At 42.8% G+C, this 21,683-nt stretch overlaps 3 protein-coding genes across 3 annotated transcripts; 1 reads left to right on the top strand and 2 right to left on the bottom strand. All coding sequences in view use genetic code 11, as the record gives it.

The window, feature by feature from the left end:
* Positions 1-230: 230 nt before the first annotated feature.
* On the bottom strand, positions 231-2,552 carry EGR_02879 (RNA polymerase-associated protein LEO1; the record flags this gene model as incomplete). The annotated part of the gene is made up of 10 exons (XM_024492128.1): positions 231-290; positions 556-596; positions 783-1,074; positions 1,201-1,276; positions 1,359-1,588; positions 1,625-1,757; positions 1,821-2,122; positions 2,159-2,247; positions 2,277-2,475; positions 2,526-2,552. 10 exons carry the CDS (start codon positions 2,550-2,552, stop codon positions 231-233), a joined length of 1,449 nt encoding a protein of 482 aa, XP_024353323.1.
* Positions 2,553-3,139: 587 nt separating this feature from the next.
* EGR_02878 (N-acetyltransferase) lies at positions 3,140-3,964 on the top strand (the record flags this gene model as incomplete). Its single annotated transcript, XM_024492127.1, has 2 exons — positions 3,140-3,400; positions 3,506-3,964. 2 exons carry the CDS (start codon positions 3,140-3,142, stop codon positions 3,962-3,964), a joined length of 720 nt encoding a protein of 239 aa, XP_024353322.1.
* A 72-nt stretch (positions 3,965-4,036) lies between these two features.
* EGR_02877 (Telomerase protein component) lies at positions 4,037-21,152 on the bottom strand (the record flags this gene model as incomplete). Its single annotated transcript, XM_024492126.1, has 41 exons — positions 4,037-4,171; positions 4,282-4,428; positions 4,561-4,669; positions 5,150-5,229; positions 5,415-5,490; positions 5,759-5,803; positions 5,969-6,109; positions 6,234-6,525; positions 6,895-7,254; positions 7,566-7,758; positions 8,032-8,298; positions 8,780-9,133; positions 9,212-9,465; positions 9,556-9,931; positions 10,174-10,671; positions 10,738-11,014; positions 11,338-11,452; positions 11,879-11,993; positions 12,332-13,006; positions 13,401-13,493; positions 13,788-13,967; positions 14,169-14,304; positions 14,404-14,845; positions 15,053-15,302; positions 16,070-16,202; positions 16,276-16,389; positions 16,475-16,657; positions 17,018-17,490; positions 17,810-17,911; positions 17,969-18,025; positions 18,105-18,149; positions 18,368-18,541; positions 18,680-18,833; positions 19,319-19,358; positions 19,503-19,623; positions 19,699-19,808; positions 19,976-20,293; positions 20,331-20,421; positions 20,453-20,614; positions 20,648-20,776; positions 20,808-21,152. 41 exons carry the CDS (start codon positions 21,150-21,152, stop codon positions 4,037-4,039), a joined length of 8,361 nt encoding a protein of 2,786 aa, XP_024353321.1.
* Positions 21,153-21,683: the final 531 nt, after the last annotated feature.

Raw genomic sequence — 21,683 nt, 5'->3', positions numbered from 1 at the left:
AACACACGGCCAGATGACGCAAAACCAACCTCGAGGTACCCGCCCTCCCAAAAATATGAATATAACAACGCCCCAATACACACCCAATGGATTCACCTAAGGCACTAGAAGAAATCTCATGCCCGCCATCGGCCAAAGGGGTGTCAATGTCGAGAGAAGACGAAGACAAAAAAAGAGTAAGTGGCACTGTCATTTAAAAGGAACAATATATACAGGAATTGATGAAAAAGTTAACCCGAATCGTCTTCATCACTAATCCGCGCCTTTTTCCGCCGTGGTGCGTCAGAAAGCTTAAGAAATAAAACACTGTAGTAAGAATAGGAAAACTCAAATTGCGAAGAACCTCAATTGTTTAAGTCAGTATAAGCGAAAGCGATACGGCTTAAAAAGCCCAATAAAACTAATAATAAAGTTATTCTCCAAGCTTTAAGTAAAATATCCCCGAAAAAAGCATGCCGCTACGAAAAGACATATAAGTTACTTGAGCCAATAATACAAGAAAATAAATTAACATTAATACCAATAAATTGCGTAAATTATCAAATGACAGCTTACGTCACTCATGGAGGCATCATCCGAATCAGAGACGGACCGACCTACCACAAATTACCAAACGATGAGAACCATAGGATGGACGCATTAGTGTTGGGCATTAGGGTGCAGGAAAAAATTGGCCCCTTAAACAGGACTACTAAATTACGGAAAGGAAATGGGTATTGGTAGTAATAAGCCTGTCAGAACCAGCTTCGAGGCAGGAGGACAAATAGAGATAAATTACACACCCCTATTTTTCTGCGAAGAGAGAAAGCCAGCTCTAGCGTTCCTCTTAATTGCGCTCAGTGACACGGAATTGCCAGCGATGTCGGCGTCGCTGTCACCGAAACTCTCGTAGCCGGAGGGACCAGGGGCGGGCCGACGCTGGCGGTGTGCCGAGGCTGCCGCAAGCTGGCGCTCCTGCATACGCCGCTGCTGACTCTCACGACGCAGCGCCACACGCAGTCGTTCTTCCTCCTTGCGCACTGCCAGACTCCGATTCGACTCCGGATCTGCGCCTGCAACGGGTAGGATTTTCACCTGCAAGTGTATATACAAGCATAACCGAAGGATATCAGCATAATGGTTGGGATATCACCTTCATCTCCACCCAATTGAACAATCCAAGCAGAAAGCTTATCATTGTAGATAAATTATCGCCCATACCTTTTGCGATTTGCTTGTCTTATCAGCAAGAGAAAGAGTCATCTTGCGATGAGTGAATGAGTCGGTTGAGTGGGGTCTATGTGGTAAAAAATACAAGCAACTAGAAGTCGAAAGTAAAATAGATAGCCAAAAGCGGCGAACGCAAACACTACAATTACCTAAAACTGAGTTTACTCCGAAAAATAGATTGACCCTGAAGGCCCCTGTCTTCTCTGATAAAAAGATGATTAAAGTCGGACTGAATGTCCATTTTATGAACATCAAAGATCTCATCACCAAGGTGTAAGGACAACGATCCATCGGACCATCGAACCATCCGAGCATTAGACTCTTGAATGACTTCATTATTTGCATTTTTACCAAGGCGCCAACGAATCGTATTTTCGACCTAAGACGAGAGATAAGCTGTAATAAAAAAACAAACCTTTAGTTTGAGCCTTGTACGGCCCTCTTCATCAAGAACCTCATCCTCGTCCAGCTCACCCTCATAGAAGGCAGGATCAAATGGGCGAGTTTCAACTGACAAAAAATTCGGCATCTTCACCAAGTACATTTCCCTAAACCAAAATGGATGCATTTCAAAGGTGCACAATAAAATGAAATAAAGAATAAGTACATACCTGCCAAGATCAGCACGAATAGGAGGGAAATCCGCGGCGATACGAATCTCGTCGGATTCTTCTTCCTCTATTACTGGTTCTTGATGACCGTCTTGCTCACGCCCATTGAGATCTTCGACTTCGTTGGCAAAACCACGCTTTTTGGAAGAGCCCCAAATGGAATCATCACTAGAAGTTGGTGGGGACCGGACTTTATTATTTTCCAGTGGTACGTCATCTTCAGACTCTGGTTCTGAAGAAGAAGATCCCAAGATGTCTCTTGTACTAACAGCAGTATTATGGAGATTGGACGAAGACACCTTCTAATGGATAATACTTCATGGATGCAGAAGGCATACCGCATAAGTGTTCTCCTCACTGTCGTCAGACGAAACATCCATAGTTTTCTGATTTCGGGCAGGTGAAACAACTTCTGAGTTTTCGCTTTCTGCAAGGTTAATTCACAAAATCACTTACCGGTATCGCTTCCAAATATGTCGCGATGATTGACATGAGAGTGTGCGGAAACCGAACCCTCACTTGATTTACTCTGCGAACCTATTAAACGGAAAATTGAGAAGAAAAACTTGACCTGCGCATTCCATTCGACGAACTCAGAGAGCCTGAGGGGGAGGACACATCCGACATCGTTCAAAGTGCGCACAGTCGACTTTTCCTGCAATCAAAATAAAGCGGAAAATTTGCCATTCAGTTAAAAAGACCAACTTCTTCATCATTTTCAACAGAGCACATTTACAGCAATCGAATGCAGACAAATAGAGAGACAATTAAAAACAATCTATTCATGTTTTAAATGTAAAGGAGAAAAACTAGTAAAGCCATCGCGTTATGGATAATATGGCAAAACCAACTGACTCATTCAGTGGGTTTGTAGGTAGATTTTGGCTCTTCACGTAAACTTTAAATCGACAGAAACACTTAATGTGGCATGGGTGTTTAAAAACCCACCTTTTTACAATATGTGCACAAGATTAAATTTTACTTAACAAAATTATACACTCAGATGGAGCAGCATCCCAAATGCACGTTGACCTTGATGCCGATGATAGTCACTACTAGTACCCTAACTAGCGAATATTTCGGGGTTTCGTCAGGAATGCTCATCTTTTGTAAAAGTGAAATTTTTTTATTCATTTAAGAATTTTGCTTTATATATGGATTAGCACTTACGATAATGGCGCTCTGGATTCAAAGCTCATTTTCACAATTTGAAAGCTTGTTTATTGCAAGTGTTAGGTGGAAGTTCTCTTTAAAAACGCCCCTATTTGTTCCAAACGCTTGTACTGCTATCTCGTTCTCTGTCAGTCCTGGTGTCGACCATGTCGTTTGATGAGGCCGATGGGGACTCTCAGGATCGCGGAATCATTCGCAAAATGGGCTGTGTCGGCGATTCCCGTGCGGCAGTTATGTCTGCGACAAAACTTTCAAGCGATGAACTGATACGAAGGAGTTTCAACACTGACTCTTGTATAACGTTGGACTGTTGTTGCTGCTCGTTCACTGTTAAGTGTTTTTGTCCTTCCGAAATGACGCCAAACCAAAAAGCGAAGGTTTTCTCGATTTTGGAACAGAATATGAAGGTATGGATGGGAATTCTAGGGATCGCTCATTTGGTTTGCGGATTCGTGTCGTGTGTAATAATAATCGGATCTTGAAGTTACCGATACTCCTCTGCCCACTTTTAGGGATTTTATATGAAGTCATCATGGGGATGGAATGGTGACACCAAGTTTGACGAACTCTTCTCCGCCAACTCACACTTTCTATTATGCTTCTTGGCGAATTTTAAGACGTGCTGTGATCTCAGTCGACACAATGTTCCCCCCTCCTCGCTTGCAAGTTCCGATGAACCCTGTGCCTTCGTTCACTTTCGTTTTGAAGTTGACTCTCGACGACCGATACTCTACTGCTACGAAATTCAGTTAGTGGAGGAGGTTCGTGGTTTAAATCTGGGCCAGAAGTTGTTGCATATCCTATACAAAATTGCAGCCGACAACCAAATGACACAAGTCATCTTGACGGTGTTTAAGTTTAATTCCCCGGCATGTGCCTTCTTCGCAAAAAATGGCTTCAAAACAGACAGCAGCGACCCCTCCAGATTTGGACAATCTGTTGACTATTCTATTTTGTCTAGATCTCCCTGATTAACATATTAAAGTGTTTTAGTTTTAAAAAAACTCATTTTACCATATATGGAACTTTAAATAGGGGGACTGTCACAGAACAGAAGTTTTGATGAATCGGTACATCCCAACGTCTCCGTTGCTGTACCCGACGGCAAAGTGATCGGGCTCCGTGGCGCAGACTTTCACCACCTTCCTTCCAGTTGGAAGGTAACCAATAAGCTTTGGCTAAAATGAGCAAAAACCATTACAAGTGTTAGCTGGTGTGGGAGATTGATGCTAACTTAAGCACGAATTGGTGGTCGTATCATCTCTATCCTGATTTGGGGCTGACCTACCTCCTTAGTGGGCTGCGACGGTATCCATCGCAAGTAGCGCAGGATTCCGTCGGATCCTGCAACAATAACTAAGTAGCTGCTAGTTTGTACCGTCTCCGAATTGTTCTCAACTGCGGCAAACGCCGTAACGACTTCTCCCCTAGGAAGCTGAAAAAAGCGCAATCTCCAAGGTTTATATGAAACATTTAACCACAGTAATTGGTTTGAGTTAAAAATTAAGTAATCTGACTGGCTGGCGCTCCCTCAGAGAATAGAATATCGTCGTAGACTATCTCATACCACATATTCTGAGAGAGGGGTGAAGGGATCACTACGTAGACTGACGAAGGATGCTACGGGTGAGCCTTTAGCTCTCCCATTCTCCCGCGTTCCAGAGACCAAGAGGTATCTGTGAGAGAAGGACGCAGTGGGCAAAATTAACGCATGATCTGTCGTATACAATAAGCTTTTTAGGCGTAAAATCTATAAAAATAGTGCCGGGAAAATAAGCTTCAACACAGTTCACTGGGACTTAATAACACAATTTCATGGGATTGTATTCCCGGTTCATTTCCATTTGGGGGAGTAATGCTATCAAGGATTGCAAGTCCACCCACATCCATTAATGCTTGTAGTTTTCTACAAAGATAGAACGAGGATCCCTTTTTTTACTCAACCACAGATGAGCATTACAGGCACCTCGTTTCATATGAATAAATTGTGGGTTTTAATCGCACTATGCATATAAAATTCAAGCAAAACAGAGAAACATTATTCCCGCCTGAAACTAATGTGCAATATGCAATGAATAAACAATGAGAAGTAGTACTGACCTTGTTATTTTAAAAAAAGAAATGAATTTCCTCAAGTGTTACTGGCAAAAACTCACGTTGTAGAGCAACTCTTTGGGCGAATCACCTGTAGACCAGTGAAGGTAGACTCATCTTCTCGTTGTACAGCCTTAAGGCGCTATTGTCAATAGACATTGGAAATGGGATCATGTAGTACCAAGAATTGGTCAAATAAGGTAGTTTATAAGCCACGGTCTTAGTTTCATAATGGGATTAAGTGCCATAATATCGTTGAAGACGAGTGATTTCACTATCAACCTATATTCAGCTGGGATAGCTACTAATGAATTACACCAAACTCACCTTTCCTTCAACATCAAACAACCCCATTTTGCCATCACAAAGGCCAATGTAATGAGCTGTTCCACTGGAGGTGATACTAAAAAACATCGATTAGAGGTAAGTTTTAAATAAAAGCTCTAAAACCCATGAGCCACTCAAAAACAACAATGGTTTAGGAAAAAAACTTTGTCGAGTTAAAAAGACAAAGCAGTTCAAAGGTTTGAAATCGTAATTTGACTAGAATCTCAAAAAAGCAACTCATTGGGATTTCGCAGAATCAAGAGCACTTCCAGTTTAGCAAACAAGAGATATCCGCAACGCACCGATTGCATGTAGAGTGAGCTTTAGGAGTTAGTGGAACTCACCTATAGGTATATTCATACAAGGAGCTTACGATGCCGTCCGTAAGCCTAAAAAGTAGGCAACGAAAACCGTGCAGTGAGATTGCGCAAAAACTTCAGCTATGTTTCCGTTTACGCAAGTATTAATACTTTAATTGGGATTGTGTCATACGCACTTATGTTCACGATGACGCTAACGATTTACTCATTTTGGTAAGTGTTCTATTGACTTACAAAGCAGGAGATTTTGGCATCTTTCCTAAACGTTGGCAGATCAGAGTCCGTTTAGCCGTTCCTACTACGAAAGTGGACTCTGTGGGGTCTGACAGTGGACGAATTAGAATGATCGAATACAATTCTGTAGGCAGGTCGAGTCTACAAATAAGCAAAATTGGATAAGTTTGAATCATCACAGTTGCATGAAGTAGAGATGCAAAGTAATTAAGCGAGTTCCAATTGATAATAACTTGATGAGTTTGACGCGACAATCCTAACACACCTTGAGCAATCAAACACGAGTTCTGATTCGGTTGATGAAGAGAGAGTCAAAAAGTGGACAGATCGACCGACGAGGACAGCTACTGTGACCTCGAGACTTCCGTTCTCCTGAGAGGATACGCTTACATCCAGATCATTTATGCAGCCGCTCGGCACAAATTTTTCAATGTTTAGTTGGCGTCCATCCTTGACACGCCAGGCTAAGAGGTGGCCGTCATCGCTACCTGCGAAAATGTAGCCCTTGCTCTCCTTGATGACTGTTATTACGCCGTGGTGTGAAATCCGAGGCACGTCTACGTGATTAGAAAAGTGAAAAGGAAAAAAACACTGTGACAACTCATCATTGATTTCAAAATGATTTCTATGCAAAAGAGCTTTGGCTTCATCAAGGGCTCAGAAAAAAACAAGTGCTTTCCAGATCTCTGCTATGGGCTACAAAATAAGCCAAATGCCTCAAGTGCGGTAACAGACAGGATCTACTCGGCACGGGGCACCTCTTGCATTACGCAGTCGACGTCAAATACTACATGATAAAGAGGACAAGTTGGAGTACCAAAGAAAATAATAAAGGGGAAAACAAAACTAATAGTAAAGAAAACGAGCTTACATCGCCAGTAGGGTAAAGCATAGACTGCAAAAAAAAACAAACCAAAAATGTTTACTAGATTTGGATTCTTCGTTGTCCAATCGCCAGAGGCAAACCTCACCAGCCTGAGAGTCAGAGGTGCACGCGGAGACAAGAGCGCCGCTCTCTGCACTCGGGACCAGGTGAATCGCACTACAGTCAGCGACACTGGCGTGCCCAGCACAGGCAAGCTCCTCACGAGGCAAAAATGGCGAAATGATGCTCACATTAAGGACGCCGTCGGAGTGGAGGCAAGCAATGCGGAGACGGGTAAGTGCACGATAATCCAGCACCTTCTCGGCCACAGTGACGGGGTAGAGTCTTTTCGATGCCGTGGTGGGCGATATCCCATCGCTATCCTCGTCCCCAGACAATGCGTCCAAATCGACGGCAGAGTCTGAAAACAAGCATGGAATTAGGATGTTATCGTAAGTTTGGATCATGTAATTTTGCACGGATTAGTCTGACTTATTTAGGGAACTGGAAGCCAAATCACGGTCATTCACCGATAAATAGCAGACTCAATTTTATTCAAGCTAACCACAGGTAGCGGAGTGAAAAAACCTTACAATTCCACCAATTTAATGAACTATAGCACATTAATAATAAAACTAGTTTACACCTCACATCCTTTAGACCACATTACGTCGTGCTCATTGATTTGAGTGACCATTGTCGCAGGCCCAGACAGTAGCCAAAACATCTCACCTAAGTCATCCGACAGGGGTGTGGGCTTATCATTCAAAATCGAGATTTCGGGGTCAGTAAGGTCCATCATCACCAATTTGCTGCCCTCTGATGCTCCTGAAAGTGTGAATTTTCGCAATTTTCTCATGGAGGACGCTGTCGCCTCCCAAACTACTATCACTCCATCCGCGGACGCCGAGATCAGCAGCCCATCCTAAAACAGCAGCAACACGGGGGAACACATGAAGGGATAGTAGTGTGGTCAACAGCTGGTAAGGAAATACCTTGCGCTTTTTGGAACGTTAACCTGTATAAATTAAATAAGCTTATTTTTGAGAACAAATGTGTGCCAACTGCGTCTAAATAAGACATTTACGTTCCTATTGGAGGAAGGGATAGGGCTCTTGGCAAAACACTTGCAAATCAACTTATTATTAAGATGGGTCAAAAATGTAGTTGGTAATGAGCCTAGGGTAAAGATGCATACCTTAAGAGAAAAGTTGGTCAAGGGTTGAACATGCTCCGTGGTAAACCAGATCTGAGAGAGAGGGTTGATCCCAGCCTCCAATTCGGTGTCGAGCAACCAAACCCCGACGGCATGGTCGTTTCCTCCCGATGCAATTAAATAGTGCTGAGGGTCCTTCTGCTCTATCGCGAGGCATGTTATCCAGTCCCGATGAGCTTGAGGCACGGAGTCAAGGATGGTAACTGGCTGGAAAGACTTTTGTTTATCCACTTGATAAATGGCAAGGAGCTAGAAGCAACAAAAAGGAAACATAAAAGGGACAGTCTTTTCAAGGTTAGATAATGTAGCAAGCAAGTTTTGTTGGTAATCATGACACCGGATTAGGCAATGGAAAGGTTTCCTAAACTAGTAGAAGGTTGCATAATATGCATTACGACTTATTTTGCAAACTCTGACTGACACTGGAATGAAATCCCCGCAAACATTTCAGTTGCTTGTGGGATTACCAGCCTTAATAAACTATCACTGATGAATTAACAGCTATATAATTTAAACAATTGATTGATGGACCGAATTTAACATTAAAAAGCCTTATTAGTGATAACCTACAAGGTAAGGTAACTGCCACGCGTTGCAGTACCTGATTCCACCTCGAGTTTTCCAGAAAGTCAGATAAGCACATTCACTAAGGAGACATACCAAGGAATGACGCATGAAAAGTATACCTTGGTATAGTAAACATGATATGCATAAGTAGAATGACACTGACCCCATCCTTGCCGCCTGAGACAGCAATATTGTTGGCAGAAGCAAGTGCAGAAACGCCTAAAGAGTGAGCAACTACTCTGGAATCACTGTTGATGGTACGGGAATGGCAACCCATGGAGCTGAGATCCTGTAGTTGAAACATATGGAAGCAACACGAAGCATCCCCACCACCAGAGACGGCAAAGCCCTGGGAAGCCGAGATAGCAATGGCGAGTGTCCCACCGGCCTCGCCGCCCCCACCTTCCTGATGGCCGTAAGCATGCGGCCAAACAGAGAAGGGCTGCTGGGTCTCCCCAACTAGTCCATTCAATTCCAAAGTCCCGTTGGTAGCTCTTCTTGTCGAAAAAATCACGAACTATAGTAGAGAGAGGGCAAATAGTCTGCACGTTCACAGGCTCACCATGAGAATCAGAAAAGAAAAAGCAAGGCGTACTGTGACATCGCCACGAGCAGAGCCGTAAGCAAGCAATGCAAAATTGGCCACGTCATTGAGGAGGAAACAATCGAGAGCCTGAATCCTAGAGGCGTTATTTTGGGGTGAGGGACAGAGCTGAATGAGACCCTTTTCTGCGTCGGCATTAAAGTAGGCGACTCCTCCATTGTAGGTACCGAAGACAATTATAGACTTGGTTAAGCTGACTCCAATGCATATCTCCAAACTTTTCGCATGTTCCTCAAATAAAGTATCTGAACATAGAAAATCATATATATATATATGCACATATTCCACCACTTTCATGTGGAAGAGAGAGTAGTAGAAAAGAAATATCGACACACCAAATTTGTGAGGCCGGTCAATATTGCACAGAGAAATTGCTCCGGAGACTGATGTGAAGGAGCCAGTGTGTGCCAGTAGGCAGTCATCACTTCCCTTTTGTTTGAGGAAGCACAGCCTACTGAAAACGTGCCGAGGAATCAGACGGGACGTCTTCTCCAGGTGAACAATGCACTCAAAAGTGCTGGCATTGATGAGAGTCACCTCACCGACAAAATCTGCACACGCGATGACGTCGCATTTGGGTCCCGAGTAGGCGAGTGCCACGACTGCTGCATGAAGACCTCGGACACCAGCCCATTGCTCAAAGTAGGCGCCATCACGGGTCTGGCCTCGCAATGCGTTACATTCAGAGCCCAGGAGCAGAACTTTGGAAGTCTTGTTTAAAAAATGACCAACAATTCATAAATGGAAGAAATTCGCCTTTATCGTAACCAACTGGCACCTTGGTGTGATCATTAAACATTTCAGTTTCTTGACTCAGGAAGGATTTTTAACAAATCATCAAATACGCCATCCCACTTTCACCTCGGCAACTCTTATTTGGTATCGGAATCCATGTGCCAGCTTAAGAACTACAGTCTACCGGATGACTTTAACAAGTTGACGAAAACACGTACTTTTCTATCTTCCCACTTGTTTGTTTCAAACATCCACAGAGTGCCGTTCCAGCAACCCACAACAATTTTGTCCTCCACAAGAACCATTGCATTTATCGGTTCATGCCGAGTGGAGAAGAAGCGCTGAGGTTTCTTAAAGGACTCCAGATCATAGCCAGAGACGGAGTTGGTCTCACCGTCTGAATCGCTGTTAAGAGAGAGTTGGACAGCAAAGAGGCCCACCAGTCCGTCAAGTCCTGCAGTGACCAGGTGCCTTCGCTGGGAGTCCCAAGCACAGGCTGTGATAGCACGATTGTGATGGCCTGAAATACGCGCCAATCTCACACCAACCAGACCTTTTCCACTGACACTCGATGGCACGAGTTTCCACAGGCACGCTGTTGAATCTGCAGAGACGGAGTAAAGCAGCATACAACGTGTCACTAGAGCATTTGTCGCAGGCGAGATGAATACAATCGCGTTCACGGCACCGCTGTGTCCATAAAGAGTGTTTAACACCTGCAAAGGACACAAATAGAAATGCACAATTATTCATAAGAGGAATTACTCTTCATCACCGATTACCTTGCCGGATGAAACATCCAGGAGAGTGATGCTTCCACTAGTGCCACCACAAGCGATAATCTGATGGCCATCGCTAGCAAGCCCAGTCGGAGAAATGACGGCCTCCAGCCTCCAAATCATCTCCACATCATGTAGATAATCTGTACTCAAAGTATTGCAGCGCGAAACTGCAGAGCTGCTTTCAAGCCTAACTCTTCTCTCTATTTCCTCCCTCAGAGTGCCTTCGCAATGCACCGGAAGGCTGTTCAAGAGGAGTTGCCCCGTTAGATGAGGGAATCTACAAAGAAGTACGACAAAATGATACACTGTTTAGGAATTATTGATAGGGCTCGTTAAAACCACAACTTTTGTGAGTAATATCATTGATGAGTAGAATATTAAGTACCATGGGTTAGATTATAAAACTCTGAAGGGAATGCTAGTGGACGCGATAAAATGAAATATAACTAACGTGATATTCACTGTAAAACAGCTTTTAACTGATCATGGCTGACAAGAGATATTGTCAGTCTTGGCCTAAGCAATCGATCCCTGCTGTATGACTACATATAGAGGGGTATTCACTGCTAAAAAACAACTGCCACAACCATTGAGACGCACCTAGCCAAGATGTGACCAGACCGAAGGACGAGGTGGCGAATCACCGAAAAGATAGTACCCCGCTCCTTGTCAATAACTTCTAACCAGGCGGTTCTTGTATCAGGATCGGAGATATCTTTTTTTCAAAAATAGATTAAAGTATTTGCAAATGCATTTAAAATCATGCGATTGGATTCTTCAAAAGCCAGATAGGCTTTGCAAAACGCGCCTGAAACTATCATCGTGGTAATTAAGTGTAATAGTACAGTCAATCCACAAAAATAACAACCTTCGTCATCCAACAAGGAATAAACATTACAAGATACAATTGCTTAGTACATACGATAACCAGACCTGTGTTTCAAACCCATTGCAAGCTAACACACAGTGGCACTTTAAAGTATGCGCCAGCAATGGTACATGGAACAATGTCAAATTGGGATAGGGACAGAACGTGGTAGGATAACGAAAAACCATTTTTTTTCGATATGCCCAAACTCGATTAATTTCAATCAAGAACTTTTGTGCCGCATAGTAATCACCTAAACACAAGCAGACCTACCGGACCCGAGAAATTCTTCAATCACGCCGGGAATGTCGTTATTCAGGGCTTTTTGTTGAATGTAGCCAATACTGCTCAATGTTGATACGGCAAGGCCAAGTTTTTTCGCGTGAAACTACAATACGAAAAAAGCATTTGGGAGTTCACAAATAGTTCGAGGATGCTAACTTACTGCTTTGTGATTGTAAGTAAATACACCGAAACTAGATTACAAATAAGAACGCCACGGTGATAGGTGAAAGGCCAAAAGCTTACCGACAAATAGTGCGAAAATGGGACATATCCTAGGCCAAATATCACGTTTTGATTCATTAACAAAACAAGCATCCATGCATAGGCACTCAGCATTTAATCAGCTTCATCGACACCGATTTTGGCACACTAAGTTGGCTATATCGAATACCGGAATGGAACCATGGGTGCGAAGCTGAGTAACGTGCAAAAAATACTCACCGCATAGTACACTTTGTCTTCCAAATTGTCGTAATTTTCGCAAAGCAGCAACCGGTAAGTTTGCAATTCTGTAGGGGTAGAACTAAGTGGAGGTGGTTCGCTGCCGGCCTTACTATCAACTACGCTTTTGACGTAGCCCACACGGCGTGAGGCGGAGAATCGATTGAGGGGCCCACAAGATGAGAAGCACAGGCGTCGAACCACATCGGCCACCTCCAGACTGCACAACCGCAGACCCCCAGAGGTAAAAAGGCTCAGTTCAGGCCTCTCCTCACTATCTGTCTCTTCAACCTGCTCAGCCCCTGACACCACGAGGCCACGGCTGCTCTCGTCAGTGGATTCTACGCCAATGATAAGTGGTTGAAGTTGTGAGAGAAGAACATTCAGAGCCATTGTGGTAAGGACAGGATGTGTCGTTGGGTCTTCCTTTGGGAGTTCGTCCCCATCGCCGTTGAAAAAAGCAATTGTTTGGGGAGTGACTTGTTCGCTGTTCGTAGAGAGCCAGACATTGATCATGCGCTGGAGCTGGGCCGGATAGGGTGGATGGCGTGAGCAGAGAATGCAGCCAAGTGCAGTTTTGACAAGGTTCTCACCACAACACACCGATGCCCGCGCCACAATGTGGGCTACGAGGTCAGACAGATGTTCTGGTAGGCTTTTCAAATTGCTGTCCAGCTTGAAGTGACGGCAAGGATATGAAATCAGAAGTGTTTTTACAGTTTAAGAAGAAATATATGAAATACTGACAGCAGAGATAATTGGATCAAGTTTAGTGAAGTTATATCAATACCACTGTTGTGTACTTGATTTTAAAGCCAAGATGAACTTGGTGGTTGGAAGACTTTTCGTGGGTAAAATTTAAATTGAGCAGGAAAAGATAACTCAAATGGTGATATCACGAGCATGAGGTCTATCTCACAGAATTTGAATTTAAAGATACGATAGCCTAGTCTGCGCGGCTCAGAATGCCTTGAATTGGGTAGATGACCCTACATTGAACGCAGATATGACTCAATGAAATACTACAAACGTGAATGAAAATACTAAAGTTAATAATAGAATAACTTACATTTTGAAAGGTAGAATGCAACCGTAATTCATCACAGGCCATTTTCAAGTACAGGGGAAGCCCAGCGTCTCGCTTTCTGATTAGTCTTGATAACTAAAACGAAATAATGATTTTAGGCAGCTTATTATTATTTTTTCTCTAAGAAAACATTATCACATGACCAAAGTTCGTTGTTAAAAATCGGGAGACACTAAAATTTTCATTAATTCGCAGGACTTTGTCTTAAGCTTAATGACCATGTGCATAGTTAGCAAATAGTGTGGAAGTGGGTGTTTTCTGAAGCCTACGCGCATGAACAAGCACCGCAAGAGTCCAGGAATGCGTGTCAGTGCAGGCCTTTTGCAAATATAGTCTAAGTGAGACTAAACAGATGAACTTGCAAGCTACCTGATTGCCAAATCCACTGTCGCTGAGAGCCTTGCCGTATTGTGCAAAGTAGCATCGGATCGCGGCAGCCTTTTCGTTCCGTGAGAGTTCGCTCATCCGCAGGTAAAGGCAGTCCGGACGGACCGACAAAGTACGCGCCGTCTTTGATTCACCACTCAATGTTAAAACGAATTTCACATTCTAAAATACGGAACAAAAGATAGCAGTCGTCAGAGAAAAGTCTACTTCGCCCCAGCGACAGAAATGAATGGCAGAGAAATGCATGACTATGACTGAAGTGTCCACCGATGAAGATAAGCGAATTAGATAATCGAAAGTGGAGTTTTTCACAATCGACTCAGAGAAGAAAGGCATTTCTACTGTGAATATTATGCGACCCACCTCTGGAATGACTTCTGGAATCCAAGTCAGATTTGCAGGTACAAGGTGATCCACAGAATCGACGATGAATATGTAGTGATTCTTAACATGCTCTCCAATTATTCGCAATAAATGATGAAATATTTCGGTGCTCTTGCTGTATAAAAAAGGAAAGCAATGGTGGAAATGTGACATTGTATAGATGTGGAAATTCTGGTTTACATCTAAATTAAGGGTAAAACCGAGCTTTACTGACACAAGATCAGAATCCTGAGTGACGTTCACAATCCCCGCTGACTGCAGCTCATTCTCCAAAGCGTTCAATTGTTGCCCGAGGGCAGGGTTGGGTCCGCTGGCAGGTTTTCGCAGTTCATTGAACACACTCACAATCCAGGTGTCGAGCAGTTCCTTCACCTGGGTCATCTGCGGAATAGCACACAAAAGGAGGCCGGCATGGCGAGTGGTGGAAGAGTAGGCACCCATTGTGAGGTGTACAAATACTCGCGAGCGATTTCGAAAAGCCTCCGAGACTTGAGCCTTAGAGGCAGCGCGTGAGTCAAAGGAGGTTGTGAGGGAGGGAGAGGAGGCCATGTCGGGCGTCCAGTTTGAGTCTGATAGAACAATTGCCAGAGCCGAGACAAGAGTTGTCTTTCCGCTGCCATGAGAACCGATTAAACAAAGCACACCACCATCCCGAGCTAACGATTAAAAACAGAGAAAAGGAGCCTTGTCATATAAATAAGAATTGGACAGAAGTTTCCGTCTAATAGGCTACTTCTTTGTAAACATTCAAAAGCAAGAAATGAGGAATAGACGAAACTACCCCAAATTCAAGTTCTGTATAGCGTTACCACAACTCAAATTATCACGTACACACAGCCCTAGCTCCCATCGAGGAGACTTACAAACACGCTCTTGGTGCCTTCTATTGATGCTCGTGAGAGGAAGCACCTGCGTGAGGTGAGGTGTTTGATGTTGGCTGGTCGCAGCCAGCCGAGAGAGTCGAACTTGAGCGCCACGCATGGGCAGATCAACCAAGAGAGCGTGAAGGGCCTCTCGGAGATGCCGTGGGGCCACAGAGGCAGCAATCGCTTCCAAATACGCAGTTGGTACGGATGAGCCGCATTGCCGAATCTCACCATCTTCTAACGAAGGCTTGAAAACAAGCAAAATAGCACAGTTAGTAATACGCCAACTGCTGACGTTCCGATTAAGGTAATAGCACAATTACTTGTGTCACATGATTGCGCATAAAGTTAATGCCAGATTATCACTGCGGCTTTTTCACGTCCTCTTACCTATTGCATAATTTCAAATATTGATAAAAACGGTGTTTTTTTTGGCTCAAACACTAATCAACTCATGCCATTCAAAAGAATACGCCTGCACCACAAGTGATTTGACACAAATAATCCCAAACAGCGGTTGAGATATGATCGCTTTTAAGGCACAGTGATGCAGAGAGCCCATTTTGCAAGGGAGTCGGGTAAGCCCAAAGGCTAAGGCGATAAGCGCACGGCTAAGGCGTGTTAATGAGTGCAGGCACAGACGCGAGGGCAGCGGAGAGGTTGCACCATCTGACCACATCCTCCGTGTGATTTCACCCCATGGTGCAGTAATCAGTGAAAAACAGCCTCTGGGCTGAGCATCGCTCCTACTGACGCGGCTACAGGCGAGGTTTGCCGGCTTCACTCTAGTCCATGCATCAACAACGCTCTTCCTCGGCATCGAATTCGGCGAACCGCCCCTTTATACTAAATCGGAAGTTTTGGGCTGCAAAAAATACCCAATTATTTAGTGAACTTGAATAAATGGATTGCCAGCTTTTTTTTGCCTAGATTTCATCAGTTTTAATCAAGGGGTTGAAAAAGCGTCGTATTATTAATTAATTTTTTGAGCACAAGGGTAAGGAAATCGGTTACCGAGACAGTGGGATGAGACCTGACCCAATCGGAAATCAAAGTGTAGAGACTTTTGAATATGGCCTCGCCCAAAATTCCCAAGTTACCCATCATGGGCACGGAACCGACTCTACCTGCGAACGAAGCAGGGTATCTACAGAAAACGGCAAAAATCAGAATTGTGGATTAGCAGTGGGCGTAGATTTCAAGATGAAGCATTTACTTACGTGTTCAGCAGAATAAGGCCATTTTCCCTCAGAAATTGTTTGAATTCCAACAGTCTTTCACGATCCCGTTGTGAAGACTGTGTAAAATTACTTCTGAGATCAGAAGGCACGCCTCTGAATATGAGAGGAATTGTAAATGATAGCATGCATTTCTAGGCTTTTTGATTATCATTTCGCATTACCACGAGGAGAAACTTACTCCAAACAAGCGGAATCACGTAAGAAACAAAGGAGGTTTTTCCTTTTCTTCCAATTCTGTTGGATAAATAAACGAGCCTCCATCTCTGTAATAGACATGCCCGCTTTGTAAATTTTCAGTACTTGTCCCAAAAGCTTTGGAGGAAGTGCCTGTACGACTTCTTCACTGGGTACCCAGCCATACCTATAACATGGGACAGTTTTCAGCTTTACTCGATCCCACGTTGGATATCAACACTACTTGGAATGGGAATTTCATAAAAGCCACTTCCATAATTGATTTTATCGTTAAAATGTTAGAAAACTGAAGGTAAAAGAAATGAACATTATGAAGATTGATTATCCTTCCGTTTGTGTGCGGACAACAATGGACTTAAATTGAAAAATATAATAAATCGTAAAATAAATGTGCAAAAAGCTCAAAAACTAGACAATGTTCTTTTCAAGTACAGGCTTAATCAAGATTTTGAAAGCAAAGATATCGTGGAATTAACGAGACACTCGTTAAAAGCGATGAAACAAAGAGGAAAGCTAAGCGATATACCTTTCACCGACAAGCAAAATAAGGTAGTCAGATGTGACCACCTTTTCCAGACACAAACGCAGACTCTCTCCGGACTGAGAAAAAACCTCGGGCACGCCCCAGCGGAGGTCAATTTCATTGAGGAGTACTGGATAGTCGAGGTGGGAGAGTTGCTTGCGCAGGGCAGGAAAGATGAGGCCGGAGATAAGATCTCGCTCGCCATACATGTCTTGAAATGTGGATGAGACAAAAACCTGCACGGCTGCTATTCCACTGCCGCGTAGAAAGTTCGCCGGTAATTCGATGCTCGTTTGGCAAGTATTGGAAACGAGAGTGGTCGGATGACGATTAGTGTAAGTCTTGGACGAGAGGTCCAACTGACGATCCACCATTTCGACTTGCTTCACGAGGGACTGATTTCCCATGTGCGCCAATATTTGAATGCAGGAGTCGGAATAATCTTGCAGCAACATCCAGTCCTCTCCCACAAGAGGCTCGTCATAGCTGCAATGCGTTTTTTGTAAATACTTTAATAGGACCCAACTTCGATGCTAATCAACAGGTGTACTCCACTATCCCGACCATTTATCGTATCTGCATCATTACTATATGCGTAAAAAAAGGATGAGGGCTAAATTCGATTCTACAATAATTACAACTTGATATAGCAGTATACAAGGGACCAAAAAGCATTTGAATACATGAAACAAATTCCCTGCACAAATGCTAAATCTTGCCTTCGAAGGGGGCAAATGAGATTGTAAAGACGCAAAAACCACCACTATTTAGTTATTGCTATTGTGAAAATGGAACTTGCACAGCAATGCCGTGAACAAAGCCCACGTGTTCATTGTAGACCTTCCGCCACTTCCTGTAGCCGGGCACAAGTTTCCCAAGAACAACCATGGAAGTATACTATACGAATTAACAAAGAGCATAAATAAATAAAAATAAAATGACATGATCACTTACCTTCTTCCTGCTAGTTAGAATCTGTCCAAAGACTTTGTCAGGACTGATTACTGGCAGCTTTAAATAAGGTAAACGTCCATTAGCAGTTTCAAATAGTTTATCATTATTTTGTGAAAAGTTCACTGTATAAGCTTACTTCAGAACCAATAGGGTTTAACTTGGCAGGATCTATCGGTGGTTCCTAAAAAAAGACACGCAAATTTGCTACTTTATCGAGCACCAAGAAAGGCAGATTCGTGAGACATTTTCAATATGAGATGTCCAGCGTGAGTTTTATGAAGCCCATCATAAGTTGGAAGAATTTGAATGCCCGAAGCAAATCCGAAAGAATTACTTATGGGGAGTATTGATGGCAGTATGTTTCAGTAAGTTAAATGTCATTAAATATCAATACGTTACCTCCAGAATGGTGGAAACTCTTTTGACGGTTTCAAGTAGGGCGCCTTCCCCAGGCATTAGTGAGGCAAAATATTTCGAATTGTAAATGACATTGGGCGATAAGTGAAAGAGGGCATCATAGTCTTCACACACTGCCATGCACATGAAGGCCAGCAACAGTTGAGATGAAACATACTGGAAAGAAATGGGTAGTAAAAAGTGGATGTTCACTGTAATGTAGTAACAAGTGCTAACATGGCCCGCATATACAATCTTTCCAGCTAACTCAAGCAATACAATATTATGCGTATAAAAAACTCCACATAAGCGTACATCGCTTCCAACACGCAAATCAGACAACGAGTCCTCCCGTAAGTTCACAATGATCAAAGTCGATCCAGATATTGTCGGTAGATTGAGGTGAATTGAGAGATCAAAAGCTCGCTCGATCGCATCTTCAAAAGCCTTCACTTTGTTAAAATCGAGTCTGTGGGAAGAGATGGATTACTAACTTAATTTGCCGATTATACAAACCAGTTTGAACGTAGATAACTTCACGAAAGTTATAAATAGAGTTTTTATCATCAAAGGTAGTAGTACACTTTAGCGGAACAAATTCAAATAGGCGATAGGATCGCTTTTCCTCGCAGCAAACCAAAACGGCATAGCAGCAGAAGAAAACATCTGCATGAGGCGATTCAGGAGACTACAACATCGCCCCAACTTTATCCAATGAAACCACTATTTACGCGTTTGACAGGTCAATAGCACCAGATGATACTCCATACAACTCCACATAACCTTCCCCTGGAAGATAAGAGCGCTGGTATGCTTTCTAGGATTTGCCATGGCCATACGATGAGGTCAATGAGGTGTAACTAATCTTTTGTAATTTTGTACAAAAATAAAGAGACGGAAAGACAACAAAGGTCCTAGAATTTTTACCAGAATGTCAAAAAAACTTAATCTTACTCGCTCAGGCGTTTCCTTCTTATTTTTTCCTTTCTTTCTCCTAAAAGCGTAAATAAATGAAATGGTCAAAATATTGCAAGCAAAAAATAGACGAAATAAACACAGAATGGATCAAATCGGAGTCAAGGCAGACATAAAGGAAAGTAGCATTTAAACAATGAAATAAAAGAATGTTCATCCTTACTATACTTGGCTAACTTTTTTGGCAAATGCGGCTGCGCTTCTTTAGCGATACGAAGTTCATTGAGGGCTGTGAAAGCACTCAAGTATCTGAACGGTAGTTGCTTTGACGATGCGACTTCTCTCTATTTTCCAAAGAAAAAAACAACAATAACGACTCAATGTTTACTTCTATTGCATTATCCAAAAAAATAACTTACTTCGGTCGTCAATTTGCGAATCACCTTTCTCATGTGGGCCTCGTCTATACCAACCAACAGGAGATTACGAAGATTGCGCAATGTAGCCATGTAGGGAAGCTTCCCGGAGTCTTCGAAGAAAATTAATGTTGCATGAAATTATTCAAGTTCAAGATCAACCTCGATAAGGATACAAATAAAATACGATTGCAAATTAATGGGACTCAAATCATGGGATAAAGTCCTATAGAAGTTCAGATGCATAATTGATAAAAAGCATCAAAATAATGAAGTCTACCAATGAGATTGTGCCAAGCATCCAGTTGGTCATGCATTGGGGTCCTTGAAAGTTCCGTTTCCCACGTATACGGCACGGGCAAACGCATGCGAGTTCCAGCTAGGTAGGGATTCCACTCACCGGGAAGGCCACTCTCGATGAAATCTGAGACGCTCGTGGGATAGGTCTTGCCCAAAAGACTCATAACAACCAAAACAGGTTGAGATATATGCAAATGACGGATCATTTTTTTCAACGACAATGTATGCCTCAGCACTTCATTTTTTTCACGTGTGTTTTTATTTGTCTTTGTTTCAGCTATTTCTCTGTTGTATTTGGCTAAAGGCGATCAGCTTTTCCAATAATGCCAACATACCAAGCTGGTATTGATCAAATTCCTGAAATTTTTCCACCATTGCTCGTCTTAAAGCATTTGGTAAAGAAAAGTTCCTTGAAGGATCGAAAGACTAGAAGTAAAATTACTAAAAAAACTCAAACCCTATAAATTTCGATTATTTTAAGCCAATCGGAAGGAAGGCCGACTGCAGCGGAATAATATTTCGACAAATAAGGCCGACAAGCAGATGAATCGGCAGCAAAGGCAATGATAAAACTTGTCGTATATCTAATATTCAACACTTTCCGACAGTAAACTGCAGTCTAAAATCTGTAAAACAGGATGCCAACACACACCTTCAGAATAAATTCGGGGTCATGCTCTTCCACATCTTCGAGTAGTCGAATAAGTCTTATTTTGTTTGCAGGCACTGAAGGCGAATTGTAAGGATTCAAAGAGGACATAGCATAGCATATTAAAGCGAACTAGAAAATAGGTAAAAACAGCACGTGATACCTTGGCATCACTTATATCAGCAGATGGTGCAACCTTGTACTCAAAAATTTCGCCTGATTTCTTTGCAAGATCCCCAGAAGTTCGGAAAACCATATCAGTGTGTGTTGTTAAAGCATGGTCTACTCGATGCAAAAGAGCTGAAAAGTTGCTATTGAGGCTCTCATGTTTAATTTCGTCCTCAGATATCTTCCGTATTTTAGCAGGTGCAGAATAGCCACTCTCAACGGCTTCATTATTACTGAGGAGTTTAGAAGAAGAAGAAGAAGTGAGAAGTCTGTTCTCAGTCAGAGTTAAACTTGACTGAGTATCGACAAGCATGCCACCCAAAGGCGGTGCACCAATCATCACAACCTACTACTTGGGAAGTTACCCACTTATATACCCGGCAGCGTTGATGCTGATTAAAACAAAAGCCGTTTTGCAGCCATTTGGAAAGCAAAATGCTAATCAGCAAAATGATTTTTATCAAAAGATGTAAAAATATTATTTTTAGCGGCCTAAATGTATTTTGCTTGGCATGTACGTTCAGATCAGTCAAGTATGTAAACCAAAAATAATGGCTCATTCCTGCTAATAGTATGGGGGTAGGTTTTTGGTTAACGTATCTTGAGGATGAGATTTTATTAACTTTATTACTTGTTTTTCTAGTCTCGCCCTTTTAGTTGAACAGCTGGCAATATATACAAGCCTTGAGACGGAGCAGACACCTTTATCCCCAACCTATGAAGCCCCTACCCTCTGTCATTTTTACGACATCTGTCCAGAGAAAAATGCATTGTTCCAACCACTTTACCCGGTTTAATGATGTGGGGGCAAATGCAAAAGAATGAAATTCTAGAATCCACTACGTAGCATGCCCTACGGCTCGATCGAAAC

Source organism: Echinococcus granulosus (assembly GCF_000524195.1).
Source record: "Echinococcus granulosus chromosome Unknown EG_S00014, whole genome shotgun sequence".
NCBI classification, from domain to species: Eukaryota; Metazoa; Platyhelminthes; class Cestoda; order Cyclophyllidea; family Taeniidae; genus Echinococcus; species Echinococcus granulosus.
Note: the sequence above shows the minus strand (reverse complement) of the source record. Positions and strands in the feature narration are given on the sequence as shown.